Genomic DNA, 21,980 nt, shown 5'->3' on the forward strand with positions numbered 1-21,980 from the left:
AAAATCAGCATTGTGAGCACTATAAAGAAGACATTACAAATTCACCTGATCTATCTGATCTTGCTGTCCTTTGTATACAGTTTCAGGATCTGAAGGAGGTCGAAGATGAAATTCTGAGTCACAGAAATTTCCATCACCATCTACATTGTGTAGGCTTTCCCAAACAACTTTTTCTTCAGTAAGAAACCCCTGGTCCGTTACCAACAAATACAGTTGACCCTTAATAAGAAGTAACAAAAGAAAAAGGACTGTTAAATTGATCAAAACTAGTAATATAATATTTAAGGAAAGTTTTACAATCTGTATCTTCAGAATATATTAAACATTCCTGTTTAGATCTGTACAACACAACAAATAGACCAAGTAGATATTTTACTTGCTCAAATCCACTTGGCTTTGAATATAGTTTATAATTGGCACACTACACTAAAACAAGAAATAAGAGCTCTTGGCATGTTCAGCTAATGTATGACTTATAAACACCTTTGGGGGGTTTATAATCTCATTTCACAAAATAGAAAAATACCATACAAATTCCTGAAAAATACATTACAGTCACAAAAAATGATACCATGTTGCCTGTTTTTTTTTCCAATTAAGCCTATATGACTAATCCAATCCACACCAATTTTCCCTTTCTCTACACCATTAGTTGCTCTTCTTTTATACATCAATAATACTTTGTACCTACTTTGTATTATCAGTGTACTTCTTTTGTATACCAATAATAGATACAATACAATTGTTTTGTACTTATTTTATAGCACCAAATTGCCCAGTATTGATTGTATTTTCCTGCCTTATCACAAAGACTCTGTACGTTCATACAAATTTTTTTTTTTATTTTTAATTTTTGTGGATACATACTAGGTGTATGTATTTGTGGGTTACATGAGATTTTTTTTTTTTTTTTTCCGAGAAGGAGTCTCACTTTGTCATCCAGGCTCAGGCTGCAGTGCAGTGGCGCGACCTCAGCTCACTGCAACCTCCGCCTCCTGGGTTCAAGCGATTGTCCTGCCTCAGCCTCCTGAGTAGCTGGGACTACAGGCATGTGCCACCATGCCCAGCTAATTTTTTGTATTTTTAGTAGAGACAGAGTTTCACTGTGTTAGCTAGGATGGTCTCAATCTCCTGACCTCGTGATCTACCCGCCTCAGCCTCCCAAAGTGCTGGGATTAGAGGCGTGAGCCACCGCGCCTGGCCTACATGGTATTTTGATACAGATATGCAATGCATAATAATCACATGACGGTAAATGTGGCATCCATCCTCTCAAACATTTACTGCTTGTGTTACAAACAATCCAATTACACTTTTAGTTATTTTAAAAAGTACAATTACATTATTTTTGACTATACCCACAGTCTTGTGTTAGCAAATTATAGGTCTCAATCATTCTGTTTTTTTCTTTTTTTTTTTTTTTTTAACATCCATTAACCATCCATCCTGCCTGCCTCCAAATACGCATCCCAGCCTCTGGTAACCATCATTCTACTCTCTGTCTCCAGGAGCTCAATTGTTTTAATTTCTAGCTCCAAAAAATAAGAAAGAACATGCGAAGTGTGTCTTTCTGTGCCTGGCTCATCTCACTTAACATTATGACCTCCAGTTCCATCCATGTTGTTGCAAATGACAGGATCTCGTTCTGTTTTGTGTGTGAATAGTGCTCCATTGTGTATGTATACCACATTTTGTTTTTTTTTTTTTTGAGACGGAGTCTTGCTCTGTCACCCAGGCTGGAGTGCAGTGACACAATCTCGGCTCACTGCAAGCTCCACCTCCCAGGTTCATGCCATTCTCCTGCCTCAGCCTCCCGAGTAGCTGGGACTACAGGCGCCTGCCACCACGCCCGGCTAATTTTTTGTATTTTTAGTAGAGACGGGGTTTCACTGTGTTAGCCAGGATGGTCTCGATCTCCTGACCTCGTGATCTGCCTGCCTCGGCCTCCCAAAGTGCTAGGATTACAGGCGTGAGCCACCGTGCCCGGCCTGTGTACCACATTTTCTTTATCCACTTGTCTGTCAATAGACACAGCTTGATTCCAAATCTTGGCTATTGCCAATAGTGCTGCAATAAACCTGGGAGTGCAGACATCTCTTTGATATACTGATTTCCTTTCTTTAGAGTATATTCTTAGGAGTGGGATTGCTGGATTGTATAGTAGCTCTATTTTTAGTGTTTTGAGGAACCTCTGAACTGTTCTCCATAGTGGTTGTACTCATTTATATTCCCATCAACAATGTATGAGGGTTCCCTTTTCTCCATATCCTCACCAACATTTGTTATTGTCTGTCTTTTGGAAAAAAGACATTTTGACTGGGGTGAGATGATATCTCATAGTTTTGATTTGCATTTCTCAGATGACCAGTGATGTTCAGCACCTTTTCACATACCTGTCTGCCATTTGTCTTTTTTCTTTTTTTTTTTTTAAGACGGAGTCTCGCTCTGTCGCCCAGGCTGGAGTGCAGTGGCGCAATCTCGGCTCACTGCAAGCTCCGCCTCCCGGGTTCACGCCATTCTCCTGCCTCAGCCTCTCCGAGCAGCTGGGACTACAGGCGCCCGCCATCACGCCCAGCTAATTTTTTGTATTTTTAGTAGAGACGGGGTTTCACCGTGGTCTCGATCTCCTGACCTCGTGATCCGCCCGCCTCGGCCTCCCAAAGTGCTGGGATTACAAGCGTAAGCCACCGCGCCCGGCCTGTCTTTTTTCTTTAAGATGGAGTCTCATTCTGTTGCCCAGGCTGGAGTGCAGTGGTGTGATCTTGGCTCACTGCAACCTCCATCTACCAGGTCCAAGTGATTCTCCTGTCTCAGGCTCCTGAGCAGCTGGGATTACAGGTGCCCACCATCACACCTGGCTAATTTTTGTATTTTTAGTAGAGATGCGGTTTTACCATGTTGGCCAGGATGGTCTCAAATTCCTGACCTCAAGTGATCTGCCCACCTTGGCCCCCCAAAGTGCTGGGATTACAGGTGCTAGCCACCACACCTGGCCTCATTTGCATGACTTCTTTGGAGAAATGTTTACTGAAATCATTTTCCCATTTTAAATTTGATTATGAGATTTTTTTTTTTTTTCTAGAGAGCTGTTTGAGCTCCTTACATATTCTGGTTATTAATCCCTTGTCACATGGGCAGTTTGCAAATGTTTTCTCCCATTTTGTGGGTTGTCCTTTCATTTTTCTTTTTTTTTAGGCAGGGTCTTGGTCTCACTCTGTCGCCCAGGCTGGAGTGCAGTGGTGCGATCTTGGCTCACTGCAGCCTCAGCCTCCTGGGTTCAAGCGACTATCCTGCCTCAGCTCCAAGTAGCTGCAACTACAGGAGCACACCACCACGCCTGGCGAATTTTTGTATTTTTAGTAGAGACAGAGTTTCACCATGTTGGCCAGGCTGGTCTCGAACTCCTGACTTCAGATGATCCACCGCCTCAGCTTCCCAAAATGCTGGGATTACAGGCATGAGCCACCATGCCTGGCCTTTTCTTTTTTTAAAAAAACTATAACTGATTCACTGTCAACAATGCAGATTATTAGTCTGAAGTTCCTTTATGTAATTATAGCATAGAATAGCAAAATATCTATGACTATAGTACTAGTTTAGGCCCATCTGATCATGAGAATCTATGGTTAAATCACTATCAATAATATTTCTTGCAGGCCGGGCGCAGTGGCTCACGCCTGTAATCCCAGCACTTTGGGAGGCCGAGGCAGGCAGATCACGAGGTCAGGAGATCAAGACCATCCTGGCTAACACGGTGAAACCCCGTCTCTACTAAAAATACAAAAAAATTAGCCGGGTGAGGTGGCGGGCGCCTGTAGTCCCAGCTACGCAGGAGGCTGAGGCAGGAGAATGGCGTGAACCCTGGGGGGCGGAGCCTGCAGTGAGCCGAGATTGCGCCACTGCACTCCAGCCTGGGTGAAAGAGCGAGACTCCGTCTCAAAAAAAAAAAGGAATATTTCTTGCATTGATATTCCAGCACTTTTGCTACATTATGCAGTCAATGCTTTCTTAAGACTCAAATCTTCCTTCTAATTTCATCAGTTTTTAAAATACTGAAAAATTTCATAAATAATAATATAGAATAGGTTTTAATGCATTAAATTCTTAATTATTAGTTCATATTATATAAAATGTCAATATTGTCACAATTTGTAAATTTATAAAATATTATTAAATTTGACAAGTTTTCTTCTACTTTATCAATTTACAAATTGAGATGATATTGTCAGGTTTTTTTTTTTTTTTTTGAGACAGAGTCTTGCTCTGTTGCCCAGGCTGGAGTGCAGTGGCGTGATGTGGCTCACTGCAACCTCTGCCTCCCAGGTTCACACCATTCTCCTGCCTCAGCCTCCTGAGTAGCTGAGACTATAGGTGCCCACCACCACGCCCGGCTAATTTTTCTATTTTTAGTAGAGACGGGGTTTCACTGTGTTGGTCAGGCTGGTCTCGAACTCCACTGTCAGGTATGTTGTTAATACAAGTAACTACTCCATGTAGAATTAATTTACGAAGGTATTTTTGGACAGAATAGGTTTTCATTCCATGTTCTTTTGTGATCCAATATGGAGGAAAGCACTGGCTACATATTTTTGGTTAATTAACTTGGATTCAAATTACTTAACATCTCTAGGTCAGGTGTGGTGGCTCACGCCTATAATCCTAGCACTTCGGGAGGCTGAGGTGGACATATCACTTGAGGTCAGGAGTTTGAGACCTCCCTGGCCAATATGGTGAAACCCCATCTCTACTAAAAATACAAAAAGTTAGCCAGGTGTAGTGGTACGTGCTTGTAGTTTCAACTACTCAGGAGGCTGGGGCAGGAGAATCGCTTGAACCCAAGAGATGGAGGATCCAGTGAGCTAAGATTGTGCCACTGTACTCCAGCTTGGGTGACAGAGCGAGACTTTGTCTCAAAACAAAACACCAAAACACCTAAAAACAAATACTTAACATCTCTAGACTTTAGTTTTTTCTTCTTAGAAATTTTGAAGTTTCTAAGGTACTTTATAATTTGAAAATTTATACATTTCTAAGAGAGTTTCTAAAGTATTTTAAGTATCAAAAATGAACTTACTACTCCTACTTAACAAATGTAGTCTTATCCAAAAAAGCACTTTCTTATCTACCCAGAGAGGCAGTGAAGCATAGTCGTTGACTTGAAAGTCAAGTTGAAAGTGGACTTGAAAGTCATATTGGAAATGCTTATAAGCTAAGTGGTCTTGGGCAAGTTACTTAGGGTCTTTACGTCTTCCCTCAGCTATTGAGTGAGAATAATAATATCCACTCCTCACAGAGGAGTTGTGAAGATTAAATGAGATAATCAATATAAAATGCTTAATATAGTACAAGGCCCCTAACTGCTTCATAAACAGAAGATATTATATTCATGAGTATCATCTAAATTGATCTCAATTTCTGTGTCTATCTGCTTCTGTCTCCTATTTAAGAGAAAAAGATGAATCTCTCTGCCTGTACTATGGAATCATCACTTTCCTTATTCCAGTTTCCAAATTCCGCCCCCTCCCCTTTTAATTTAAAAAGTGACAATTTTTGATATATCAACCAGCTTTAAAAATAGCTAAACTTAATGGATTGTTACTTAAATGTAGCATTCTGTGGAAAAAATTTCCACTACAGCCTTAGTCAAAGAGGAAATAGAATAAACAAATTTATTTCTTTAACATGGTTTTAGTATTTATCCAGAACTGTATCTCCTTCTTAACTACTTTTCACTTCTAATCTCTAAAGTAAAAAAGCAAACAGAACCAACCTTACACCATCTGGCTGAATTTATGGTAAAAAACAAATAACAACAAAACAACCAACCTCAAAAATGTTGGGACTGAATATACTTCAGAGAGATGTCAGTAATTTAAAACCAAGAGGTAGGGGAAACAATTATGACATGAATATAAAGGTTGATATGGTAAAAGGACAATCAAGGAGTCATAATAGGAAAAGAGCTACGCAGATATCATTATATGAACCAAAGATCTAGAAGCTATGTGATCTAGACAGGGGCTATGTAATCTCAGTTAAGAGCAAGCAGAAGTTATCAGAGGGTGGTGAAGGAGGGCCATAAAAATGAAATGGAACAACTAGATCTAGGATATAGAATTAGGAAAGGATAGGAATCCAACAGTCATGATCATATGTATAATATGAGAAACAAAACTGACTTAAATGAGTCTGTCTCTAGGACAGAAATGGTTTATTTACAACCCATCTTTATACTTTCAAATTTCCTGCATGGATAAATAGTCATCTCACTATCTAGACCCACAGGAAAGCATTTGCTCTCTTATGGTCTCCTCACTCTGCTCGCAGAAATCAATCTAATTAGGCTGTTGAAAAGCACAGATCAGCCAGGCGCGGTGGCTCACGCCTGTAATCCTAGTACTTTGTGAGGCCGAGGTGGGTGGATCACCTGAGGTCGGGAGTTCCAGACCAGCCTGGCCAACATGGTGAAACCCCGTCTCTACTCAAAATACAAAAAATTAACTGGGTGCAGTGGCATGCGCCTATAATTCCAGCTACTGGGGAGGCTAAGGCAGGAGAACTGCTTGAACTTGGGAGGCAGAGGTTGCAGTGAGCTGAGATCATGCCACTGCACTCTAGCCTGGGCTACAGAACGAGAATTTGTCTCAAAAAAAGAAAAAAGAAAAGCACAGATCTTCAGGCTGGGCGTGGTGGCTCACGCCTGTAATCCCAGCACTCTGGGAGGCCGAGGCGGGTGGATCACCTGAGGTCAGCAGTTCGAGACCAGCCTGACGAACATGGTGAAACTGTGTCTCTACTAAAAGTACAAAATTAGCCAAGCATAGTGGCATGCACCTGTAATCCCAGCTACGTGGGAGGATGAGGCAGGAAAATTGCTTGAACCCGAGAGGCAGAGGTTGCAATGAGCCAAGATCACACCACTGCACTCCAGGCAGGGCAACAAGAGCGAAACTCTGTCTCAAAAAAAAAAAAAAAAAAGAAAGGCATATATCTTCATAGAATCATGAGCCTTCCAAAGTGCTGGGATTACAGCCGTAAGCCACTGTATCTGGCCCCCAAAATTGAAATTATTTATAAGAAAATCATGAGGTTGCCTCAGTGTAGTGGCTCATGCCTGTAATCCCAGCACTTTGGGAGGCGAGGTGGGTGGATCACTTGAGGTCAGGAGTTCAAGACCAGCCTGGTCAACTTGGTGAAACTCTTGTCTCTACTAAAAATACAAAAAATTAGCCGGACATGGTGGTGCGCGCCTATAATCCCAGCTACTCAGAAGTCTGAGGCATGAGAATCTCCTGAACCCAGGAGGCGGAGGTTGCAGTGAGCCAAGATCATGCTACTGCACTCTAGCCTGGGTGACAGAATGGAAGTGTCTCACACATAAAAATAAAAATGAAAATAAAAAAATAGGCCAGGCACGGTGGCTTACGCCTATAATTCCAGCACTTTGGGAGGCCGAGGCAGGCAGATCACGAGGTCAGGAGATTGAGACCATCCTAGCTAACACGTTGAAACCCCATCTCTACTACAAATACAGAAAAAAAAAAAAAATTAGTTGGGAGTGGTGATAGGCACCTGTAATCCCAGCTACTCGGAGGCTGAGGCAGGAGAATGGCGTGAACCTGGGAGGCGGTGCTTGCAGTGAGCCGAGATCGCGCCACTGCACTACAGCCTGGGTGACAGAGCGAGACTCCATCTCAAAAAAAAAAAAAATAAATAAAAATAATAAATAAATAAATAAATAGTGAGGTCAATGTGTATTTTGCAAAGATGATCCGCCCAGTTTAATTGTAGAAGACCAGGTGGATGTACAAGGAAAGAAGTGATATAAATGATAGCAGAAATTAGCGCTATTCCTATTTGTTGCCAATAGATAGATGAGGAATAAAAAGTTTAATGAAGGGTTCATGGAGGATGTTATTACAAGTAATAACTAACAGAGATGGATTTTACTTTGCTAATAATGAAAGAAACACAGAGGTATTTTTCCAGAATTTAGCAACAGTAAACCACAAAACTAGGAATGATAAGAGGACTTTCCAACAATAGGAAGTCAATTAATATCTGTGGTCAGAGAAAATGTCCTGTGCAATAAAAATCATTGTTTGTACTATATTCGTTCAGAAGTGTGAGGTTGATTGGTAGATATTATTCACAAAAAATGGGTCAGATTGATTAACACATCCCTTGTGACCTCATGATGGCAGAAGGCTTAACGAAGTCTGTAAAGATAAAATCCAAGCTAAGCACGGTGGCTCACGCCTGTAATCCTAGCACTTTGGGAGGCGGAGGCAGGCAGATTGCCTGAGGTCAGGAGTTCGAGACTAGGCTGGGCAATATGGCAAAACCCCATCTCTACTAAAAATACAAAAAATTAGCTGAGCGTGGTGGCACACGCCCATAATCCCAGCTACTTGGGAGGTTGAGGCACCAGAATTGCTTGAACCTGGGAGGCGGAGGTTGCAGTGAGCTGAGATTGCTCCACTGCACTCCAGCCTGGGTGACAGAGACTATGTCTCAAAAATAAAAATTAAAAAAAAAAAGATAAAATCAGCTGTGGTAAAAATAAATAAATAGATAAAGATGAAATCATGAAGTTAATAAACAGAATACTTTGTCCAGGTACAGGTTTTAGAAACATCTATATAATTTTTAATGGTTTGCTGTACTGAAACACCACCTATGGTCCTTTAAACACCACTTTGGTGTACAGAGGATCACCAAAAAGCCTAACCCTAGGCTGGGTGCAGTGGCTCACACCTGTAATCCCAGCACTTTGGGAGGCCAAGGTGGGTGCATCACCTGAGGTCAAGGGTTTGAGACCAGCCTGGCCAACATGGTGAAACCTCATTCCTACTAAAAATACAAAAATTAGCTGGATGTGGTGGCAGGCACCTGTAATCCCAGCTACTCGGGTGGCTGAGGCAGGAGAATCACTTGAACTGGGGAGGTGGAGGTTGCAGTGAGCCAAGATTGTGCCACTGCACTCCAGCCTGGACAACAGAGTGAGACTCCATCTCAAAACAAACAAAAAACCAGTTTAACTTAACAGAGAATTTGCTCCTGCCTCTATCCAGTACCTAGAGATGGGAATTAGAACAGAGATGTAATACTAAACAATACCATTAATAACTAGAAAGCATATATACCTCCCTTCCCCTCTTGTCAAAGCCCACAGCTCAAACATCTCTAGAATTCCAAAAGACTCTGGATGACAAAAGATTTTAACACACACTCAAAAAAAAATTAAATAAATATTAAAAATATTTTTTTCGTATGTAGGGTTTAGTAAATTCTTACAGAAATTGGTACAACCAGTAAAGAAAGTGGAGGTGACCCTTCCTAGGTAATCATTTTTGTCCTGCCATCATGGACTTTCCCCTGTTGGCCTAGGTCTTGAGATGATAATGATATAATATAATCATGAATACCTGGAAGCATAAAGATCCTCTGAAAAGTCGTAATAAAAATTAGGCCGGGCTCAGTGGCTCACGCCTGTAATCTCAATTCTTTGGGAGGTCAAGGTGGGCAGATCACTTGAAGTCAGGGATTTGAGACCAGTCTGGACAACATGGTGCAACCAATCTCTACTAATAAAAATAAGCCGGGAGTGGTGGTACCTGCCTGTAATCCCAACTACTTGGGAGGCTGAGGCAGGAGAATTGCTTGAACCTGAGAGGTGGAGGTTGTGGTGAGCTGAGATTGCGCCACTGCACTCCAGTCTGGGCAACAGAGTGAGACTCCATCTAAAAAGAAAAAAATCCCTAAAAAGTAGCCCCACTAACAAAATAATAGAAGTATAAATATTTATGTCTGATTGCCAGTCTATTATACACTGGCAATTTATTATTATAAGCCCCTAGTTGTAAACACCACTGAAGAAGAAAAGTATTCTATCTAGATGTTAAATTTTGTTTGTTGAAAGTATATCTTTTTGTTTTTTTTGAGATGCAGTCTCGCTCTGTCACCCAGGCTGGAGTGCAGTGGCATGATCTTGGCTCACTGCGACCTCCACCTCCCGGATTCAAGCGATTCTCTTGTCTCAGCCTTCTGAGTAGCTGGCATTATGGGCATGCGCCACCATGTCCAGCTAATTTTTGTATTTTTAGTAAAGACGGGGTTTCACCATGTTGGCCAGGCTGGTCTCGAACTCCTAAGTGATCCACCCGCCTTGGCCTCCTAAAGTGCTGAGATTACAGGTGTGAACCACCACGCCACACCACACCTGGCCTGAAAGTATATCTTGACTTCTGTGGGATGAAATGTATTTATGCAATAGATGTTCCAAAGGGAAAGAGTTCACAGGAGTAGAAAGATGGAAAACACAGTGACCATTATAATTTTTCCTTTTTTTTTTTTTTGAAACAAAGTCTTGCTCTGTCATCCAGGTTGGAGTGCAGTGGCACGATCACAGTTAACTGCAGCTTCTATCTCCTGGACTCAAATGATCCTGCCATCTCAGCCTCCCAAAGAGCTGGGACTATGGGCACACACCACCATGCCTGGCTAATTTTTTTAAAGTTTTTTGTACAGACAAGGTCTTACTTCATTGTCCATGCTGGTCTCTAACTACTGGGCTCAAGCGATCTTCCCACCTCAGCCTCTCAAAGTACTGCAATTACATGTGAGCCTGGCTGGTCATTAAATATGAGTGAGCCTGGCTGGTCATTAAATATGAATGCATAAGATGTCCCTCAAAACTCAGGGTTTCTCAAAAGTGAAATGCTAGAAGGCAGTAGGAAGATATGGAAGATGTAATGTAGCTTTAAAAGTAGCCATAGTTTGTTTAAAAAAGGTTTCTTTTCTTTTTGGTGCCATCATGGCTCACAGCAGCCTCACCCTCCTGGGTTCAGGGCTCAAGTGATCCTCCCACCTCAGCCACCCGAGTAACTGGGACTACAGGCGCATACCACCACACTGGCTAACTTTCAAACTTATTTGTTGAGATGAGGTCTTCCTGTGTTGTCCAGGCTGGCTTTGAACTCCGGGCCTCAAGCTACTGTCCAGCCTTGGCCTCCCAAAGTGCTAGGATTACACACGAGTCACCATGCCCAGCCTCTATTTTTAAAAATTATTATTTGTGTCCTTATTAAATCACACATGCTCTGGGGCTCAAGTTTATAAAGAGCTACAAACAACTCAGGAATTAGTGGGAGAGAATAATAGTCTTAATGACGAACAGCCTTAATACAACAAAGGCACAATCCTCTCTCTGCCTTATTCCCTTATTAAGCAAATGGACACCATGCTGGAAGAACCCCTTCCCTAAATTTTATTTAGCATTCATTTAGTATTTTAAAAGTATTCCTTTAGGGGTTCTATTCTACACCAACAGCCAAAGTGTTATAGATTCTGTTGTAAATCAGGTAATCTGTCACTGGGTCAATGAAGAAGACGTGCTTTTGACTCTTATAAAGAATGCACTCATGTCTGGGTGCAGTGGCTCACACCTGTAATCCCAACACTCTGGGAGGTTGAGTTGGGCAGACAGCTTGAGCCCAGGAGCTCAAGACCATTTTGGGCAACACAGGGATATCCTGTCTCTAAAAAAAAAATTTTAAATTGGCCAGGTGTGATGGCGTACACCTGTAGTCCCAGTTGCTTGGGAGGCTGAGCCATGAGGATTGCTTGAACCCAGGAGGCAGTGGCTGCAGTGATCTGAGATTGCACCGGTGCACTCAAGCCTGGGTGACAGAGCAAGACCCTGTTTCAGGAAAAAAAAAAAAAAAAAGCACTCACTGGGTACTCTGTCAGGAGTAAAGCAGTGTCTTATCTAACTCAGGATTGGAAAGCTGGTACAATAGGAATATAGGAAATAAAATCAAGTATTGTAATGGGGCATAAATAATCGTCCAAATGCCTATAGGATCCCTGGAGAACACAAGATTTGGATCATATCAAAATGGAGTTACTCTATCAAATGCAATGCATCGTCTTTGATTAGATCCTGGTTTGAACAAACCATCCATAAAACTATTTTGGGGACAAGTGGCAAATGTGAACATGGACTAGATTATTAGATATTGAGAATTATAGTAGCCACTGCACTCCATCCTGGGTGATGGAGTGAGACCCCACTCTGTCACAAAAAAAAAAAAAAAAAAAGAATTTTAGTTAATTTTGAGATGCAATAGGCCAGGTGCCGTGGCTCACGCCTGTAATCCCAGCACTTTGGGAGGCCGAGGCAGGTGGATCACGAGATCAGGAGATCGAGACCATCCTAGCTAATACAGTGAAACCTCGTCTCTACTAAAAATACAAAAAAATTAGCTAGGCATGGTGGCGGGCGCCTGTAGTCCCAGCTACTCTGGAGGCTGAGGCAGGAGAATGGCGTGAACCCGGGAGGCGGAGCTTGCAGTGAGCTGAGATCGTGCCATTGCACTCCAGCCTGGGCAACAGAGCAAGACCCCGTCTCAAAAACAAAACAAAACAAAACAAAACACCCAAGACTTTACAAGATCTAGTGCCTGGCTATCTATTCAGCCTTTCTTCATTCCTTTTATTTGCTATGCTTCAGGCACAATGACTTTCTTTTAATTCCTCAGGAGTCAAGCTCTTTCCTTCCTCAGGGCCTTTGCATACATGTTCTATCCGCTAAGTTAACTCTTTTTTGGCCAACTGATTAAACTAGAAGATTCACTTTTTAGGTTTCATTTTATTTTTATTAATGAATTAACTAATTTATTTACTGAGACAGAGTTTCGCTCTTGTCGCCTAGGCTGGAGTGCAATGGCACATTCTCAGTTCACTGCAACCTCCGCCTCCTAGGTTCAAGCAATTCTCCTGCCTCAGCCTCCCAAGTAGCTGGGATTACAGGCACCCACCAGCATGCCCAGCTAATTTTTGTATTTTGAGTAGAGACGGGGTTTCACCATGTTGGCCAGGCTGGTCTCTAACTCCTGACCTCAGGTAATCCACCTGCCTCGACCTCCTAAAGTGCTGGGATTACAGGCATGAGCCACCGCACCCAGCCTCAGGTATCATTTTAAATATGACCTTCTTAAATAAATCTTTCCTGACACTCCCTAAGTTATAAGTCCCGATAAAAGCAACTAGGTTATAAATCCTGATAAAAACACTCACATCTTGTGATATGTATCCTTAACAAAATGTATCTCAATAGAAATAAATCAATAATTATTTGTGTAACTATTTAATATCTGCCCCTTGTCAAACTAGGAGGTCCTTTTTTTTTTTTTTTTTTTTTTGAGACGGAGTCTTTCTCTGTCCCCTAGGCTGGTGTGCAGTGGCGCGATCTCGGCTCACTGCAAGCTCCGCCTCCCGGGTTCACGCCATTCTCCCGCCTCAGCCTCCCAAGTAGCTGGGACTACAGGCACCCGCCAACACGCCCGGCTAATTTTTTGTATTTTTAGTAGAGACGAGGTTTCACTGTGTTAGCCAGGATGGTCTCGATCTCCTGACCTCGTGATCCGCCCGCCTCAGCCTCCCAAAGTGCTGGGATTACAGGCTTGAGCCACCGCGCCCGGCCAAGGAGGTCCTTAATAGGCAGAAACCATAGCTGCCTTGCTCATGGCTGTATTCTACTACTAGTGAGCACCCAGACATGATACATGCTCAATAAATATTTGTTAAATAAATGAATAAATCCTAGACTTGAAAGGTCCGGTTAAGTAAGAAATAAAATGATTTAGCAGTATTCACCATGTGGCAATAAATCTGATCCTTATGTCCTTTGGCCTTAGATTTCTGAGGATTATGGATGACTCTGGGCCCACATCTGACATACATCTAGCTAAAATGTTGAAGTTATACAAATGAGCTGTTGCTATAACTAAGATAGGAATGGGAGAGCAAGAGCTTTAAGGGTATTCTTACATAAGCAAACAAATCATTATTTTATACTACTTTGTATAATTCATTGACTAAAGTGTTGAAGAAAATAGGAAGATGTAATTCACAACTTTAATAAGCCACTTCCTTTTTTTTTTTTTTTTTGAGACGGAGTCTTGCTCTGTCTCCCAGGCGGGAGTGCAATGGCGCGATCTCGGCTCACTGCAAGCTCCGCCTCCCGGGTTCATGCCATTCTCCTGCCTCAGCCTCCCGAGTAGCTGGGACTACAGGCGCCTGCCAACATGTCCGGCTAATTTTCTGTATTTTTAGTAGAGATGGGGTTTCACTGTGTTAGCCAGGATGGTCTCGATCTCCTGACCTCGTGATCCGCCCGCCTCGGCCTCCCAAAGTGCTGGGATTACAGGCTTGAGCCACCGCGCCCGGCCAAGCCACTTTCATTTAGAAAAAAAAAAAAAATGACACATTTACATGGAAAGAAAACTGGTAACTAGGTATTAACCAATAAGGGCTAAAAAAAGATGATGTAGCCAGTAACAGCAAGATGATGGTTAGACAACTGTCCTCTGCCTTAGCTGCACATTAAAATAAACTGAAAAGCACTCAGGATTAATGATGCTCAGATCCCACCTCCAGAGATTCTCATTTAATGGAGTTGGTGGTAGGTTCTGAGGATTGGCAGTTTTAAAAAAGCTTCCCATACAGTTTTAGCATACAATTTGGGTTGAGAACCACTGGTTTGAGGAGAGTAGAAGCAGCTTTACTAAAGAGTTAGGATTTGAAATGCTTCTTAAAGGATGGGTAAAATTTGGACAGGCAAAAAGGAATGAGAAGACCTTTCCAAACAGGGATTAAGGAGTGAGATACTGTGGGGAAAAGAAAGAGAGATCAGATTGTTACCGTGTCTGTGTAGAAAGAAGTAGACATAGGAGACTCCATTTTGTTCTGTACTAACAAAAATTCTTCTGCTTTGAGATGCTGTTAATCTGTAACCCTACCCCCAACCCTGTGCTCCCTGAAACATGTGCTGTGTCAACGCAGGGTTAAATGGATTAAGGGCTGTGCAGGGTGTGCTTTGTTAAACAAATGCTTGAAGGCAGCATGCTTGTTAAGAGTCATCACCACTCCCTAATCTCAAGTACCCAGAGACACAAAACACTGCAGAAGGCTGCAGGGACCTCTGCCTAGGAAAGCCAGGTATTGTCCAAGGTTTCTCCCCATGTGATAGTCTGAAATATGGCCTCGTGGGAAGGGAAAGACCTGACCGTCCCCCAGACCCTGTAAAGGGTCTGTGTTGAGGAGGATTAGTAAAGGAGGAAGGAACGCCTCTTTGCAGTTGAGATAAGAGGAAGGCTTCTGTCTCCTGCTCATCCCTGGGCAATGGAATGTCTCCGTGTAAAGCCGATTGTATATTCCACCTACTGAGATAGGGGAAAATTGGCTTAGGGCTGGAGGTGGGACATGCTGGCAGCAATACTGCTCCTTAAGGCATTGAGATGTTTATGTATACACACATCAAAAGCACAGCACTTTTTTCTTTACCTTGTTTATGATGTAGAGACATTTGTTCACGTGTTTACCTCCTGACCTTCTCTCCACTATTATCCTATTATCCTGCCACGCCTGATAATGATCAATAAATACTAAGGGAACTCAGAGGCTGGTGCCGGCGTGGATCCTCCGTATGCTGAATGCAGGTCCCCTGGGCCCCCTTTTTTCTTTCTCTATACTTTGTCTCTGTGTCTCTTTCTTTTCCAAGTCTCTCCTTCCACCTAACGAGAAACACCCACAGGTGTGGAGGGGCAACCCACCCCTTCAAGATATGGCAGTAAAGTGCAGAAATTAGAAGGTATAATGTGTGTATGGGATGGAGGGTTATCAGTGAATAGACACCATTTTGGCTGAAGTAAAGTGTTGGCGAATAGAACATCTCTTGTATTTTTATCCCCATGCATGAAGTGCTACTGAACATGTTTGGTATATTATTGATGGGATCAGAACAGGATTCTACTGTACTACTGAAGAAATCTACGTATAAGTTGACAAACTTCTGAACTAAGTGACAGCTGTAACAACAAAAAGAATGGCTATAAGAGATAAAAAGAGTAAAACAGTAAATGTTTTTGACAGAGCCATAAATGGCACTATAGGAAGAATTTAAAGCTACACATTATTAAAGAATTTAATGTTTGGTCACATTAAAGTTATTAAAGTTTAATAATAGCAAACACTATCATAAAGGCAAATCATCTAAATAAATAAAAAAATTTATTTCTTCTAAATTCCTTTAGCACTGAAATATAAACTTCCATCATTAGATGTCATCCTAGTTCTGGCCGTGCACAATGGCTCACGCCTGTAATCCCAGCACTTTGGGAGGCCGAGGTGGGCAGATCACCTGAGGTGGGGAGCTGGAGACCAGCCTGACCAACATGGAGAAACCCCGTCTCTCCTAAAAATACACAAAAATTAGCCAGGCGTGGTGGTGCATGCCTGTAATCCCAGCTACTCGGGAAGCTGATGTAGGACAATCGCTTGAACCTGGGAGGCAGAGGTTGGGGTGAGCCGAGATCACGCCATTGTACTCCAGCCTGGGCAACAAGAGGGAAATTCCATTTCAAAAAAAAAAAAAAAAAAAAAGGAAGTCATCCTAGTTCTATCTCTAGGGTTTATCTTTTTTTTTTCTCAGAAAGAAAATAATAAAATACTTCTTAGTGCAAACATCTGTGAAAAAGAAGTTGAGAATTAAAAAACAAAAAATGATTTGAGGTAACACTTCAATTGTTTATCCATCCCATCCTTAAGAAGTACTGTATTTAATAATTACCTTCACAATTTGATGGTTAAGAAATATTATGCTAAAATCTTTTATTTATAAGCAGATCAAAAGACATCTCTAAATCAAGCTCCTCTGATTTAGAATCACGATTAAATAGCTATTTCTATATCATACCTTGTATTTGGTCATGGTGCTAAAATGATTATTCCGAAAGAACACACAAAGTTCTCCTTCCTGAACCGTTGAAGTTAGTTCACATAATCCATGGTATGTCAGTTGAGTGGCTGTGTTATTTAGAAACTGCTCAGCTACAAAGCCTATAGAACCAATGCATAATATTAGATAGAAGAATAATTTCAAAATTAAAAAGTTATTCTTTTTCTATTTAAAGTGTGTTCCAAGTATGGAAAAAGGCCAATCATTATAATACTTTCCCTACTTTATGATGGCTCCAAATTGGACATTTGTGTTTTTAATTTTGCAATGAAATATGTGTATACAGACATTCCTATCTTCAATAAATAAGTTATATGAAATTCTTTTTTTATAAACAAATGCATTTACTTATACTTCACCTACTACTACAAAGGATTTCATGCAGGTTGCAGTAAAAAAGCAGACACAATAAAACTAAAAGCCATCAAAGCAAGTAAAAAGACAGGTGTCAGGCAATTTTAAAAATGGGTGGGAAAGAAAAATGTCAGTCAACAGCTACCTCCCCAATAGCAAGGTGTTTTCAAATTAAAAGTAGCCCTAATAAATTGAGTAGCTTAAGATTTCACAAAAATCCTAGATAATTCTTAAGTTGTAAACTTCTCAATTCTTGCTTTAAAACTGAAAGTAGGCATAAGGCTGAACAGAAAGCCGTGGGATAAATGATGCCATTTTTAATGGTTTTTTACACCATTTTTATGCTAATCTCCTCCAACATATGCCACTCATGTAGATTTATCTAGTTCGGAAATAGATATTATGGCTTTTGTTTTTGAAATACAATAAAATATACAGAAGTGATCTGGGGTATAATTTAAAACATATATATACACAACTGATCTTCATATACACAATTGATCCTCATTGCAAGTTCATATCTGCAAGTTCATCTAACTGGCTAAAATTTATTTAGAAACCCCAAATCAATACTTGCAGCATTTTCACGCTTGTTTGTGGACATGTGAAGACTGGTGAAAATTCTGAGTGGCCCAATGTGCACATTCCCAGCTGAGGTCAAACAAGGCAACATTCTGCCTTCTTGCTTCAGCTCTCTCGCGTACTATAAACAAGTGTCCCTTTCATGGTCTATTTAGTGCCATGTTTTTCACATTTTTATGCTTTCTGTCGATGATTTTGCTGTTTCACACAGCATCCAAACATAATGCCGAAGTGCTGGCTAGTATTCAGTAGACAAAGGCTGTGACGTGCCTTACAGAGAAAATACATGTGCTAGATAGGTTTCGTTCAGGCATGAGTTATACAGGTTGAGTATCATTTATCTAAAGTGCTTGAGATCAGAAGTGTTTTGGGTGTGGATTCTTTTGGATTTTGGAACATTTGCATTATACTTATCAGCTGAGCATCCCTAATGTGAAAATGAGAAATCTGAAATCCTCCAATGGGCATTTCCTGTGAGCATCATGTTGGTGTTTAGATTTTGGAGCATTTTGGATTTTCAGATTAGGGATATTCTATCTGTAGTGCTGTTGGCTGTGAGTTTAACGCTAGTGAATCAATAGTATATATTAAATAAGGTGTGTTTAACAGAAACACATAAAACAAGTTTATGTATTGATCAGGTGATGAAAATGTTACCAAACGCTCCTTGAAAACTAACTCATATTTATCCTGGGGACAGTGGTTCAGCATTCACTAATTCAGTGTTCACAGTAACTTTATAGAACATAGCTACCACAAATAATGAGAATCAACTGTATACATATTTTTTAAACTTGTATTTCTCTTCTTATTTCCCTCCTTCCTTTGGAGTAAGGAGAGATGTCTCGGAAGCAATGGGGGAGGAGGGAAGGGAATGCCCTAAAAAGTTTCATAAGTGATCTGAGAGATATAGATACAGGGACTAAAGATAAATCTGTGGTGTGAAACTAACACTTCAACAATAAATTGAAAATAAAACTTGGTAGTGCCAGAAGCAGATAACATAGGTTTATTCCACTCCCTCGACATCCCTTAGTGTCAAACCATAGTATTCAAGCTACAAAGTGGTTGTAAAAAGTTACCACACTTTAATTATCACACTATTGCAAGGACTTTGTTATGATAGAAGTACAAAAATTATAAAGAGGTCTACAGCCAAAAGAAATTCATTGAATACTTGCAACTTCTTGGGTTTATACATTTAGATATAAGAGGTTTCTCCACCTGATTACTGTTGTTACTTTGCTAAGAACTAAGTTACTATACACTAATGAACAGCATTTATGATATACGCTAGTAAATAGCATTTACTGTTATGTAGCATTTAAAAAGTAGGCATTATGCCTGTGCTGAAAAGTACCACTGCTGTCTGTAATATCTGTATTACTAAATGTTCCCTTCAGAAAAATGTTTTTAAAAGCCCCTTCCATACCTTACTCACACAATATCCTCTCCACAGATCCCTTTCAAAGAGATACAGAAATTCAGTGGAGATATAGTACATTACTTTCATGTTAGTGTGAAATTCAAAAATTCAACATTAGAAAGGTCTTTCTCAGCTACTTCTTTTTACAGAATAGGACACAGGCTCAGAGAGAATAAGTGACTTGCCCAAGGACATCAAACTAGCTATGGCAACGTGAAGACTGTAACCTAGGAGAATTATTATGGGTATTAAAGTTTTAAAATTTATTGCAGATGAGTATTATAAATGCCACTTGAATTATATATCTCCCCAAACCATAAAGCATAGCTTATTAAGAACTAGAAAAAACAATGTTTCATAATTCTCCTGTCATCTCTTAAACAGTAGTTTTAGTGGAAAAGGCTATCTAGTTTTAAATTTTTATAATTGATTAGCCTTTATTGAAAAGGTCAATCTAGTTTCAATTTTTTACAACTATTTAAAAAAATTTTGGAAAACAACTCTAAGGGTTACACAGCAGTTTATTTATCTGTAAACTTATCAGAGCATCATTATAATGCTCAAAGAGGTATTATTGATTCAAATAATCCAGTTTATTTACAACATTCACATTAAATCTCAATTTTATTGTTATTGTTATTGATGATACTAAAGGTAAAAAAACTTAATATAATGATAATAGAGTATTATTCATGAAAATAAATTTAAATTAAGCCTCATTTTCCTGAGAAGATTACTATATTTGAAAATATTTCTTACGTTCAGAAATTTAAGGCTGGGCACGGTGGCTCATGCCTGTAATCCCAGCACTTTGGGAGGCGGGCGGATCACGAGGTCAGGAGATCGAGACCATCCTGGCTTACCCGGTGAAAGCCCGTCTCTACTAAAAACACAAAAAAATTAGCCAGGTGTGGTGGCAGGCGCCTGTAGTCCCAGCTACTCGGGAGGCTGAGGCAGGAGAATGGCGTAAACTGGGAGGCGGAGCTTTCAGTGAGCCGAGATCGCACCACTGCACTCCAGCCTGGGTGACAGAGCGAGACTCCATCTCAAAAAACAAAGAAGAAATTCAATAATAAATTAGTTCATTAAACTGTTTTCCTCTGTTACTGGACAGTTATTAGAGAACATGAAAGTGATGAATGCCTTAAAGATGGTGAAGTTACAGAGGTACTATAATTAGGCAAAAAAGAATAGAAAGTAGAAATAGGAAGGAAGGAAACTTGATTTATCTAAAAATGTTGTCTAGATGTGGTCCTGTCTGAGATTTGTGTTCGAATTTAAGCTTAGTGAGAACTTAACTTGTCACTGTGACAGCTTTAAACAATCTAATTTTTAAGAATTTAATCCACATTTAAGTTTCAAAGATCAAATACATTATATTAATGTATTTTTTCCTCAAAAGGATGGGCAAAACAATTTATTTTAATGACAAATGCCCAGATTTTACTTGAAAAGATAAAAGCTCATATGATTTTTATTTTTGAGATGGAGTCTCACTCCGTTTCTAGACTGGAGTGCAGTCTAGACACCCGGCCTGGATACGGCCAGTGGGATGCCCTCAAGCTGGGTCTTGTGTTCTTTTGTATCTCCTCATCTTTACTTGAGCACTTATTTTTTGGCACAGTAAAATGTTCTGGGCTCCCTACTGCACTCCTGGAATCAAATCATATGAGTGGGCTGGGCGTAATGGCTTATGCCTGTAATCCCAGCACTTTAGGAGGCCGAGGTGGGTGGATCACCTGAGGTCAGGAGTTCGAGACCAGCCTGGACAACATGGTGAGACCCTGTCTCTACTAAAAAAACAAAAAATTAGCCAGGTGTCTACACTCCAGCCTGGATGACAGAACGAGACTCCGTTCTGTCTGAATAAAAAGGAATCCATGAGTTTATACTGATACAATTTTTTTAATGGGGAAAGAGGAGAAGGAAGAGAAGGGAAAACTGTTCTGTTACAGAAGAATAACAACTAATAAATAGAAGGAATAACAGAAACTATAACCACCACAGTAATAACTGATTCAGGCAAGAATCAATGGATGTCAAATCTACTTGGTGAAAGATTATTAAGGAATAGCATATTCACACAGTTCAAAGAATAGTATCACAGGTGACTTATTAACTACCAAGGGAAAAGGGCATCTTTACAATATAAAAACCTGGCAGATATTATCTTATCATATTTGAACATCACCAATAATGAGATAATTAGGCTCATGTGCCCTCGATTTGATGCACTGGGAAAGACACAATGTCACCTATGTAGCATCCCTGCCAAAAATATATAACCTGAATCTACTAATGAGGAAATAATCAGATGAATCCAAATTGAGGAATATTCTATGGAACAAGTGGCCTGGACTATTTTTAAAAGTCAATGTCATAAAAGACAAAAAAGGAAGGAAAGGAGGGAGGATGCAAGGGAGGAAAGGAGAAATGAAGGAAGAAAGAGAGGAAGGGAGGGAGGAAAGAAGGTTACAAAACTATTCTAGATGACAGAAGACTAAAGAGATGTGACAACTAAATGATCTGTAATTGGAGCCTCCATTGAAAAAAATTAAAAGCTATAAGGGGCAATACTGGGAAAAAGGGAGAATTCTGAACATGAACAACATATTAAATAATATTGTATCAATTCTAAATTGCTTGAGATAATTGTATTGTGATTATATAGAAGAATTTATATAAGAGAATTCCTTGTTCTTAGGAGACAAACAATGAAGCATTTACAAGTAAAGTGCTATATTTGCAATTAATTCTTACAAGATTTAGGGAAAAAAGAGTGTGTAGGGCCAGGTGTAGTGGCCCATGCCTGTAATC

General features: G+C 40.4%; 1 protein-coding gene across 6 annotated transcripts in view; it reads right to left on the reverse strand.

The window, feature by feature from the left end:
- MINDY2 (MINDY lysine 48 deubiquitinase 2) overlaps positions 1-21,980 on the reverse strand; it is a 94,415-nt gene that overhangs the window by 14,636 nt on the left and 57,799 nt on the right. For 4 of the 6 annotated variants that reach the window (XM_055278363.2, XM_055278364.2, XM_063639019.1 and 1 more), the window contains exons 6-7: positions 16,760-16,902; positions 46-219 (exon numbers count right to left, since the gene is read on the reverse strand). In XM_055278363.2, the coding sequence (XP_055134338.1) occupies positions 46-219; positions 16,760-16,902 (317 nt within the window). The remainder of the gene's footprint in view (positions 1-45; positions 220-16,759; positions 16,903-21,980) is intronic. The other 2 variants (XM_063639022.1, XM_063639021.1) reach the window with 1 other exon arrangement.

Source organism: Symphalangus syndactylus, chromosome 5, assembly GCF_028878055.3.
Source record: "Symphalangus syndactylus isolate Jambi chromosome 5, NHGRI_mSymSyn1-v2.1_pri, whole genome shotgun sequence".
Lineage (NCBI taxonomy): Eukaryota > Metazoa > Chordata > Mammalia > Primates > Hylobatidae > Symphalangus > Symphalangus syndactylus.